Genomic DNA, 12,105 nt, shown 5'->3' with positions numbered 1-12,105 from the left:
GCGTTTGAATTTAATTCTGTTTTTTTTTTTTTTTTCTATTGGAAAGGAGATTAAGATTGTGTAGCGTACTTTATATAAGATTTAATTTGTTTTCTACAAGTATCATCTACTCTGAAAAAAAATAATAATAAATTCTTCCGTTTCATACATGAAGTTCATAAGCAATTCACAACTCTTGAAGTGGATGGTATTTCAATAGTTACCACAGTGCAAGATATTGATGTAAATTGAGCTAGGTTAGCCAGTATTCGTGAAGTGGGTGGAATTTTGAAGTATGGTATAAGAGTTCAGAGCATCTATGAGTTAACTTTAGAGCATCTATGAATATGTCAAATAAAACATTAATATTTCGGCTTTATTATGTAAAAAACTTCATGTTTGCCATGAACAGATTTTTAGTGCTGATTTGGTAGTAAAAGCCTGTAAAAAGCTATTGCTTTCTCTATGAAGTGTTCCGCATCATGACGGTGAAAAAAAGCGCATCATGTTTTTCATGTGTTTGAAGGGGATGTCGAGGGAATGGTTTTCGATCATACAACCGATGCATATAATTTTAAATTACGGTTTATTGCATTTATTTCACAAAACATCTGTTATTTACCCCTTGCGTAAAATGACTCATTTATTATTATTAATTTTGAAGAAATTCGTAATAATATAAGGTGTAAATTTTAGCCGTTTTGACTGAAAAAGTGACCTATAGGTTTAACTTTAGTATGTTATTGTAAGAAAAAAAATGATTCCCTCTAAATTTTGAGTGCATTTTAATTGTAAAAAATAAACATTTAAGTAGCATTGTTGAGGGAAACGTAGACACTTATAAGAACAGTCGCTGCTGCACTTTGGTTTCAAGATAGTTCATAAATCCTTTATTTCCCATTGGGCTGAGCCGTAATCGGTTACAATAAATCACAGTGCATGCTAAACAGTTGCACGCTTGTGATCTGAGACATACAACCAGTCATTTCGCTCATGTGCTAAAATTCCTTCTTCCCATTGAGGGGACTGTAGATTTAAGCTCTTCACTCCTGCTTCCTTACTAACCCAACTGTAAACATTGGTGCTGTTTCCATCCAGTCTTAGTCCTGTCTGGGCTTAAATCTATTCTTGTGAAATGTGCAGTGAGGGAAAGGATTTTTTTTTTTTTTTTTTTTTTGATTTGGTAGTTGTTGGCGCATCGGCTTCTGTGGCCATATTGCACCTCCCAAGGTTTTTGCAGTACTTTGATCCAAGCCCGAGGCGGGAATCGAACCCGCGACCTTTGGGTTGCCGGGCAGGTACTTTACCCACTCGGCTAGCCCGGTCGGCTGAGGGAAAGGAAGGAAGAAAGAAACAGAATTAGTCATTTGGGGGATGGAGGAGCTTATACTCCATACGAACTTGAAAAATTTTGTCTCTCGCTATACCTGTACGTTGTTTTAATGTGTAGTATATCCCTGTTAAGAAACTTTTATTTTATGGAATTTTCCTTTCCTGTAAAGGCTACTTACCCGCGTTGCTTGTTTTTATACTTCCAATGATAAATGTCCATAATGAATTTTTTATTTTTTGTTTTCATTTTTTTCAGCGTTCAGCCGGCTGAAAACGTGGAAGAAGCAGTGGTACGTATTTGATGACGAGCGATGCCAACTGTTCTATTACCGCACTAAGGAAGAGTATGGAAGCAAAGCCCCTCTTGGATTCATCAATATCCGAGATGCGGCAATATCCCTCACACTGGAGGCCAACAACCAGTTCACAATACAGTAAGTACCAACTTGCATATAATCTTTATTGTGTACTATTTCTTTCAAGTCAAAATGTAGTCCTGTTAAGTTAGGTTAGTATGTGTGTATTTATTTTCTGTGGAGCTGGTTTGTTTCTTCCCCTCCCCGGAAGCTTAAACATCTGGGCTGAACAAAACTAGACTGATTTTTTTGCTTCATGCACTCCACATTTATCACACTTTGATTGCTTACTTATTATTGGTCGTTCTTATTATTACTCATTATTGTTCTTGTAATCTTAGCAAGCATTGCGGTGGGGGAACTTCTAATGAAGGAATTTCTAATAAAACTTTAATTGGATGCAAGTGGCTTTTCTTTCCATTCCTTTTGCTCAAACAAAAGTCAGTATTCAAACTTCGATTCTGATCGGTTTATTATTTTTTTTTCTCTTAGAGTTTGTATTAAAGGTTGCCCGGTTAATTATGTATCCCTTAGTTGTATTCAAGTTAAGGATGTCTTGGCGGACGGATTCTGATTGTGCAAGTCCGTCATTATCACATTCTCCTTCTGGGCTTTTGTTCTCTCCCCATCAGAGTTGTGAACTATTACCAGCAAATCCATTTTTCGGAGTGATTTGTAACTTCCTTGGCATCCTACACATTGATGACTAAGAGGCTTAGTGACCATGACAACGTATTAAATTTCATAATGTAGTGTCGTTCCTGTCAGAGGCTTGCACTTATACATCACATTAAGCTCCCAATGGAAATTATAAAGGAGTTAAGGTTGACACACTGTGAAGGAATTCGGTGCGTTGAACCTATAGCAACTCGATTACGTAAATGGGTATATTCGCTTAAATAAGTATAAAAATTTGGTTTGTAATAAAATTAAAAAGGTGATAAAATATCTAGATCGGGATTAGAAAATGGAAATTACTTTGCTTTATCTGAGTCCACTATAATGAAATTTTACTATGCATTTCCGTTGCATCTTAGAAGATCCGGTACAATGTCGAGATAACTACGGTTGTTATTTCTATGAAGCATTGTGAAAATGTTGATGTTCAATAGAGACGACCTGAAATACTTTGTCGTGGCAACTGGTTATTGTGAAGGATATTAAGAGAGATTCAGTAAGCTGTTATTTTTCTTTGGAGTAATAAAGACTAGCTTGACAAAAGAAATAGTGTTTGCATCAGGTTGGGATACCATTTCGGTTTGAGGATTATGTAAGAAAATTTAGCAATCGCTGAGAACCAGCTCATACTGCATGGTACGAAATACGTACGAACAGTTTTTCTGGTGCAGATGATGTAAAAATATGCTGTATTTGCTTTGCTGAAGGGGAAAGTAAATATATCACTTTTAAAAAATATTATTGTGTATTCATCAGTCAACTTTGTACCGTACTTTCATATCCGCATTAGGAAAAATTTTGGGGTTTTATTTTCAAATGTGATAATAAAATCTCTGGAAATCGCCGCCATAGTTTTGCTGATAAATACACTACATTATACTTTTTTTCTGTCTTGATAAACTTGCTTCGTATAAACATTCTGGCCCAAAATATCAACTGCTTAATTCCCATCTCTAGAATATCCTTACGATATTATCTTTTTTCTGAGCAGGATAAACACCGTTCCTCCCCCGCATTAGTTACTACGGGAGATACCTTGACGATGTACTCGTTATAACGGATTATGACACCACTCAAGACATTCTACAGATATTTAACAAATTCATACGAGACTACATTTTACATTGGAGGAAAAACATATAGAAACAAAAGCTCTTAATTTCTTAAATTTCACTCTTACACGAGATATGCAAAAAAAAAATACAATTTAACATTTACTGAAAACTCACCAATACGGGTATGTTCCTGCACTACAGAAGCTATCATCCGTTTACTTATAAAAGGTCCATAATATTTAGCCAGTTAAAGCTCACAAATATTCTACTTCTGAACCCACCTTAGACTTAGAAATTGATATACTAACCAACAGGTTTTTAAAATAGAGGGGCTACCCACTTTCCATTATTAATCAAATCAAATTACAAGCTGAATATAAGTCAGAAAATACGATACCTATTAATAAAACCAATAAAAATACTTTATTTCTATACCGTACAATGTCGTATAATGGCATAAGCAACTCAAACTCTTTAAAGATAGAGAATTAAAAATTGTAGCTAGGCTTATGCAGAATAACGTATACAATATTTCTTGTAGTCAGTGCGATTCATTGTATCAAGGGTTGACTCGGTGTACTCTAGATATATGTGTGAAACAACACGCCGCTTCGGTCCGCACATCGCGCGCAGTCGCATCGCAATTGGCTTTTCATGCCGACCATGAAAGTCACGCATTCCTATTTAATGATGCGAAAATTTTAAACATACAACGTAATTACATAAAATTATTGATCGCTGAAACCCTTGAAATGAAGTTACAGGCAAATTCTATCAACGTGCGCCGTCCTTACCTGATTTCGGATTTCTGGTCTTTTTTACGCATGCACCAATACAAATAATCTCTCCATTTAAGAACTTAACACACACTTCGCGTTATATTCGACCTGTGAACAAGACGATTAGTCGAAAAGCTTAGTCTGCTTAAGAATGGAAAGTACAGTATATTTTGTTTAATTTGTATGTTTAATGTGTTCATCGTGATTTTAATTATTTATTCTCGTAAACGGTTTTCCGTTTTTAATTATTTTAATTATTCTTACACAACGTCTTCTCGCACTCGCAGTCTCGTTGGGTTGGTTTGATGTGTTTCGGGGTCGGGTTGGGGCTTTCGATTCCGTTGTGCGTCGAATTGATCATGTCTCTTATGAGTAAAAGGATTCATTAAAATTATTTTATTCGTTTACATTTCGAGAGCATTGACCAGAAGCATTCTATGCAAAAGATTGAGGTAATCTCTTACTCTTTAAAATGAGCAGGATAATGTACAAAGTTAAATCGTGAGAATTTTGGAAGATCAGAAAGGAGAGCTGAACAGTACATCTCAGAATGAATATTCTTGCATCCTTTTTGTTGAAGTATTGAGGAAGGGGGGAAGAGAGTACGTTATTTGAAGAGCAGTCAGTAGAATCTGTTTGGACATTGATGCAGAAGTGCATTCCGTTATGGTTACCTTATGGTACATTGTCTGCTGGTTACACTTCGGCTGGATAATGCGCCGTGGCATGAAGGCAACGTAGTGTGTTTCCACGAATATCGCAGTGTACATATCTGCCTCCTTCGTTGACCAAAGAGTTGATACAACCTTCATCTATTTGTGTTTCTAGGAATTGATCAGGAGTGACATCAAACATGAGGGGCGTTTTGATTCCACTACCCAGGATACGAAGGATACTCTGGAAAGGAAATTCTGGACTGTACGGTGGAATATATGAGTATATCAGAAGGACATTGTCGTAATCTCATAGAGCCATGCCAAGACTAATACATGCTGTCCTGGAGGCGAATGGAGGTCATGTATGGTTCTTTATCTTTACCGTCTTGCACTCCCCTCCCACCCCCGCTTTACAGAAATTTGTTTTCTGTTTTAAGGGTTATCTGAATATTACAGTAATATGTCTATTTAAATGGATATTATGCCAAATATTATAATGAATAATACAAATATAAACTACAAGGAAAGTACTTGTAAAAAATTACATTTAAAAAGTTACGATTGCTATGGAAAAAAGAAAAGAAAAGTGTAGTTAGTTCTTGAGAAAAAACGGATTAAACCAAAATGCTTCACGCCGTTTACCCCCCTCCCCTCCCCTCCCCAAATCCTCGTATACCTGCCATAAGGTTAAAAATGAAGTTCTTGCACGATGCCACACAATTTGTTAGGTGTTCCTAATAAATTATTCACTAAATATATAATTATAATCCTTTAATCGGGAAAATTTTATAGTGAAAATTAGGATAGTCTTTTCATTCAAAAACAGTAAAAAAAGAGCTGTAGCATTCTTTTTAAGAAAAAAATATAATGTCCACATTATATTTTTACTTAAAAACTTTCCTTAAGGGTTTCATAATTTTGCTAGCTGGTGGTTTATAGTCAATAGTTTAAGAGCGAATTACAAATTGTCAAGCTGTCTTGATAAATAGCGTCATCAGGAGTAGAATGGCCCAGTGAAAATGCAAGTAATTGTCATTTTATGTAGTAAAAAGTATAGTTACAACTGAATCCCGAGCCAGCACAATGAATAACTAAACCATTATCAGGCAACGTGGTTGTGTAACAAAACTAATAATGCACTGCAAATGGTATTAGGCGGTTATTCTCAAGCAGAAAACAAGGCACTAAAGTCGTAAGTTGGCAAGAAACTGAAGTTCAAATTAGCTGATTTAACGCTTCGCTGAAGACGGCAGACAAAATTGGAAGAGGCGAGTCGTTGAAAAGATGCGATGAAAATCATTTTCCGAAGTGAAGCAACGCGCCCCAAGGCGACGAGACGAATCTGACTTTCCATAAGGTAAACATGCAAGAACTTCAATATGCTTTCAGTGAAACATTAAGGCTCTTTTCGAAAGCGGAAGCTGTTTATGCTCACAAATATAGTGATAGATTTACGGTAAAGATAGTAAGCAGAACAGAACGATGCAGGAAATAGAAGGATTTTGCAGTAAAACCGGAAAAAGGTCTTTTTTTTTAAACTATTATTAAATAACAATAAATAAACCTTGGCTTCATATCCCTTGGTCAACTTGAAATTAAGTGCACTTTCTTCTCTTTAAGCCCAATGTGTTCAACAACGCCTCTTGAATACATTAGGCTAGAAATTTATAAAATGCTTTGAAGCCCAACTTCTAGGGTAAGCATAATGCCCTTTCTAAATATGTTAACTTCTAGAGATTGAATTAAACTGTTGTAAGTTGGATGCTTAGGTTACAACCAGTGTAATATTGTATTCCTTCGCTCAGCAGCATTTTCTCCTTACGTCTAAAAGCTCACTACACATCAAAAAATAAATGAATTTAAATGAAAAATTTATATTAATGTCTTGGCCAATGTATGCTTAATTTTTTTAGCTATAAGCCTCTAAGTTGGTAACGTGGTAAATCTATCTTTACTGCAGCCAACTCTTCATTAGACTTTAATAAAAACTCATTCCCAATTTCTTTTGACACTGAGATTCAGTTGGAAAACTAATAAAAAAAAAAAGAAGAAGAAAGTTAGAAACCTTAATCGTAGTCCTTTATCCTTGAGATCAAAATTACGACTGCACAACGCCACTTCAAAATCAGCCCTCTTCTACAGCTGTGAGATAAGAAAGAGAAATAAGAAAGATGCACACAAACTAGAAGCAGCACAAATGAGATTTTTAAGACCATTATTAAGCTTTACAAGACTAGACCACCAACGAAATTTAGATATCCGGAAGAAATTAAAAGTAGATAACATAGTAAATGACATAAAACGGTATCAAAAAATTGGATCAGCCACCTAGAAAGAATGAACCCAAACCGAATCCCAAAATTAGCCTTTAACTACAAACCTACAAGAGAGATGTGGGTTGACCAAGACAACGATGGCGAAATCAAGACCATCTCCAAGAGCTACAACGGAACAGGTCTTAACAGGCCTAAGCCGGACCAACCTGATGATGATGACAGTTAGAAACTCGCACAAGTAACTCCCAGCACTTTTTTGTAGTTCTGTACTGTAGTTTGTAGTCAATTGTTGTTAGTAATAAGGTCTACACCAGAGAAACCGACCATTTTTAAATTTCGTAATTTTGAAAATTCTCTCAATAGTCGGACATTTAATAGGTTTATTTGTGAAAACCTTTGTATAAATCAAGAAATAACTGATCCGAATGCGTGATCATTACAATATCAGCTCTACTAATTTACAGAATTAAAAAAGAAGAATAAAAATTCTTCTGAATTTTTATTCTTCTTTGTGGTTCATACTGTCATTCAGCCAGATGATTGGACTCTTTTTTTTTTTTTTTTTTTTTTCCACGAAAACTCTGTAAACCTTCAAATTACCTATATATGCTCGAACTGTATTGTACACCTCAGCTGGAAGATATTATTATTAACATCTTTTTATTTCCACATCAGTGGACACCCCAGGAACAGCCTGGTTCTGCTAGAGGGGTGTACATTTTAAATATTCAAGGCAATTACGTTGATTGAATTAAAATAAGGGAAAACATATTGTATTTATAAGTAAGCTCACATCGACACTGAAATTTCAAAACTGAAAGTGGTACAGTCAATAGTTCTACTTTTCACACTAATTTTTCAGGATGTCCTGTCTGTAGCGCTTCGAGCTGCAGAAAGTTGAGGCATCAATTCCCAGGGAGTTATATGCTCCGAACGTATTCGCCGGAAACACTGATTCTAGGTATTGCAGGTTTTGTAGTGAAGATTTAAGACAAGGTGTTGCACTGCACCGGGTTGAACCACCGCTTGGTCTTTTAGCGCCTCCGTAGCCAGGTGGGCAGGAGCAGCAGTGCGTGGCACACGCTTCTTGACCACCAAATACGGAGGATGCAGAAAGGTTAGGGAATGACCACCGCATATCCCCGGAGCAATATGGCCTTAGTTGCTAATGCTCCTAAAAACTAAAATAACAAAAATAACCGCTTGGTTTTTGAGGAGATTTTAAATTCCTTTGACGCACCAGTGAGAGAAATGTGTTTCAATTCATTAGAAAGGGCATTTTTTGCTTCGTCCACAGGTTTGGAGTAGATGTTGTTCCAGTTGAAAGCTTTAAGTTCAGTAAGGACATTTGGCTTGATCGGGTCAGTTGTGAACGTAGTTACGCACCGGGTCTGCGGATTTTCTCAATGAGACTGAGGTTACATATGCCTGTGCAGGTTCAAGAACTATTGGAAGGTGGTCCGACATGAACTTGGAATTATAGGGAACGATTTGAATTAAGTTATGAAAGACGCTGTCAAGGACCTGACAGCGTCTTTCATAACTGGTTAGTGGAGTAACCAGGGGGGTAAACCCCAAGGTCAGCATGGTATCTTTTATGTCTCGCCTTGCCTCCTTGAACCTTGTAAAATGCATATTAAAATCTCCTAAAACGGTTGTTTGGATTTTGGGGCAAAGATCGGAAGATGTCCGGGCAAAAACGTTTTCTCTGATTGATGGGGTATGTCCTGGGGGGAGATACACGAGGCCAATTTGGATCATTTTGCCATTCTTGCTGAAAATTGCAATGACTGCTCCGTAGTGTGGTGCTTTACTACTGTGAACATGTAGCTGCCTGAAAGAGGTCTTGAAGATGATAGCACCGCCTCCTCTCTTATCTTTTCTGGAGTTTGCTAGATAGTGTGAACGAGAGGAGCACCCCGAGGTGTTATCCCCTCATCAACCCATGTTTCCGAGATGCAGATGAAATCAATGTCTTCCTGGAGGAGCAGGGCTTGTAAGGTAAAGAACTTGTTAGCGAGGCTCCTAACATTTTGTAGAAAGAAAGTTAATGACATTTGGGTAACTTCCATTTGTCTCTTGAAAAATTAATATACAGTTACATGTGTTCTATTAGCAAAATGGTCCATTACCACACTCGAGCTTGCATGTGCGTTGTTTCCTCAAAAAAAAAAAAAAAAAAATCCTAACCGATGGATCGGCCGGGAGGATCCCATTCCATGGCCTCCTTGTTACTCGGATATCACACTTTGGATTTCTTTGTATGGGGCTACGTAAAGGACAAGGTGCAACAAAAAAAAAGTTAAGAACGTCACAGAGTTAAAAGACAGGTTGAACAGGCAGTGTGCCTTCCATTTCTGAAAGATGCTCATGTGGAGGTTTACTGAAGTGTGGTTGTGCGATAAGTAATTCTTTGAGTTGCTTTATTAAATGTGGAAGCTGTTTTACCGTACCTATTACACTAAAAATTTAATTGAGCTTTATAATCAGGTGAATAATTTATTCCTCTTAGTTACCCTGTATAAATCTTGGAGAAGCTCTTAGACACGAATTCCAAAAGGATGGTTGGCAGTCTGACGGATTTCCAATCATGCCTCAAAAACATCCGTTTTTGAAGCACGTCTTTTGTCTACCTGCAGTTCTATTCTGCACACCGACCTCATCTCTGATTTCTTGCCAATTTATAAAGATGTCTAGAAGTGAGATTTACTTATGAAATCTGATGCTTTGTTTCAAGACACAGTATCTGAGCTAATTCTTCATGGATACAGCTTATATACACTGTGCTGCCACTTTATTAGGTACATCTACCTAGTAGCGTGTTGGGCCTCCTTTAGCCTTCAAAACAGCCTGAATTCGTCTAGGCATGAATTGAACAAGATGCTAAAAGCGTTGTGCAAGAATACCACGCAGACATGAGTGTGTCACGGAGTTCCTTGAGATTCGACGGAGGTATAGGCCTGCAGCGAACAGCCCTTTCCAGCTCATCCTAAAGATGTTCAATGGGATTGAGATCCGTGGACTGAGCGGGCCACTGCAGCAAAGAAAAGTCATTGTCGTGTTCCTGGAACCATTCCATAGTAATTCGGGCTTTGTTCGCCGGCGCGTTATCCTGCTGGAAGTAACCATCTAACTGAGGATAAACTGTCAACATGAACAGATGCACTTGGTCAGCAACGGTGTTTAGGTATGATGTGGCATTCAGACGTGAATCTATGGGTATCAATGGACCCAGCGTGTGCCAAGAAAACATTCCCCACACCATAACACTGCCCCCACCACCTTGCACAGTAGTCGTCAGACATGACTGGTCCATGGATTCATGTTGTTTTCGCCAAATTCTGAGCATTCCATCAACGTGATGTACCAGGAACTTTGACTCGTCAGACCAAGCAACTGTTTTCCAATCCTTGATAGTCCAGTGATGGTGTTGCTGTGCCCACAGGAGGCGTGCTCTCTTGTTCTTCATTGATAACAAAGGTACGCGATGTGGCTGTCGTAGCCCATTCGCGACAAAGTGCGACTAGTGGTCCGTTGCGATATATTCTGCGCACCAAGGTTGTATTCTTACGTGATGTGCGACATTGTGGCCCGTCTGTTTGCTTGCACAAGTCTAGCCATCCTCCTCTGACCTTTCTCATCAGCAAGCGATTTTCTTCCACAGGAGTGCCGTTGAGAGGATGTTTTCTGTTCGTTGCACCATTCTCGATACACCCTTGGAACTGTGGTGCGTGAAAAGTTCAGGAGAACTGCCGTTTCAGAGATGTTTTGTCCAGCACGTCTTGCACCTACTATCATGCCATGTTCGAAGTCCGTTAGATCACTCCTTTTCCCCATTCTTGCTACGGTTTGTACACTTAACTGATACTAGAAAGGTTATTCTGCTGCATTTATATCCACAACCGTGGTCATATGACTTGCAACATTGTAGGACAAACCATTTGTGTGCACAGCAGGGGTGTACCTAATAAAGTCGCAGCACAGTGTATACTGCAAAGTTGCACGTCAGAATTAGCCTTGGGTCCCATATGCAGTCACGAATACCAACGTTATATTGTATATACACTGTTTAAATGCATTACAGGCTTATCAGGGATGAAATAAAGTGCTCATGTTCTGTCTCAGGTTCAGCAGCAGATACATTCTCTATATGAATATGGATTTGTTACCCGCTTCTACTGGATACTTAGCCACTTTGGAATTAGGGAAAGTTATTTGGCTGATACCGCAGCCGAATCAGCAACTCCCACGAGTACTCTTACTCTCTAACTCCTACTAATAGACTACCAGTAATACCCAATGATTTATACTCCCAATGGCAAGACTTCAAATAAATTACATCAGATTAAGCCTATAATCAAACCATGACAATCTAGTCTGTGCAGGAATTGCAAACGGGAAGATATTTTTGCTGGACTCCGCATGGGAAACAGTCATCTTACATATTAATTTCTGCTGAGAGCCGATGACTCTCCTATGTATCATTATTTTGTGACACCATTTTAAACATTTGACACCTTCTTATTGAATGTCCGGATTTTTTTTTTTGTGGTCGAAATTTGTTTTTGCGCTTTAACAATCTGACTGATTTTATTTGGCAATGATTCAGTCCCTCGTGGGTAGACAGCTGGTATAATCACCATCCTCCCCACACCGGGTGGAAAGACCCGAGTTCGAATCTAGTCAATGAAGCGAAAAATTTTTATGGATCTTTTTCACAACGTGGCTGAGTTGGTCGGTTTAGTCGAGGGTTGAATGGCTTTTTCTCGAGTGTTTCCTCCAACAGGCAGCAAATCGACCACAGAACACACGCAATTTACAGACAAATTATATATAGTTACACTGAAAGGACGGAATTTGAGGTTCCTTGGCAACGCGATGCTGTCACCCTTCTTGCTAGTGGACGAACCCACCGCTTGGCAGGTATATAGGTACACTGCATTCACGTAGACGCAAATTCGATGTCAGTAGTGATAAACGTCGTGAATTAAGCA

At 38.2% G+C, this 12,105-nt stretch overlaps 1 protein-coding gene across 2 annotated transcripts in view; it reads left to right on the top strand.

Moving 5' to 3' along the window:
- The window catches only part of LOC150087225 (uncharacterized), a 320,470-nt gene that overhangs the window by 142,010 nt on the left and 166,355 nt on the right, over positions 1 to 12,105 (top strand). For both annotated transcript variants that reach the window (XM_090371087.1, XM_090371086.1), the window contains exon 2: positions 1,568 to 1,745. In XM_090371087.1, coding sequence (XP_090227213.1) covers positions 1,568 to 1,745 — 178 coding nt within the window. The remainder of the gene's footprint in view (positions 1 to 1,567; positions 1,746 to 12,105) is intronic.

This window comes from Mastigoproctus giganteus, chromosome 4 (assembly GCF_048544385.1).
Source record: "Mastigoproctus giganteus isolate SK-2022 chromosome 4, ASM4854438v1, whole genome shotgun sequence".
NCBI lineage: Eukaryota > Metazoa > Arthropoda > Arachnida > Uropygi > Thelyphonidae > Mastigoproctus > Mastigoproctus giganteus.
The sequence above is the reverse complement of the archived record's forward strand: the minus strand, read 5'-3'. Positions and strand labels throughout refer to the sequence as shown.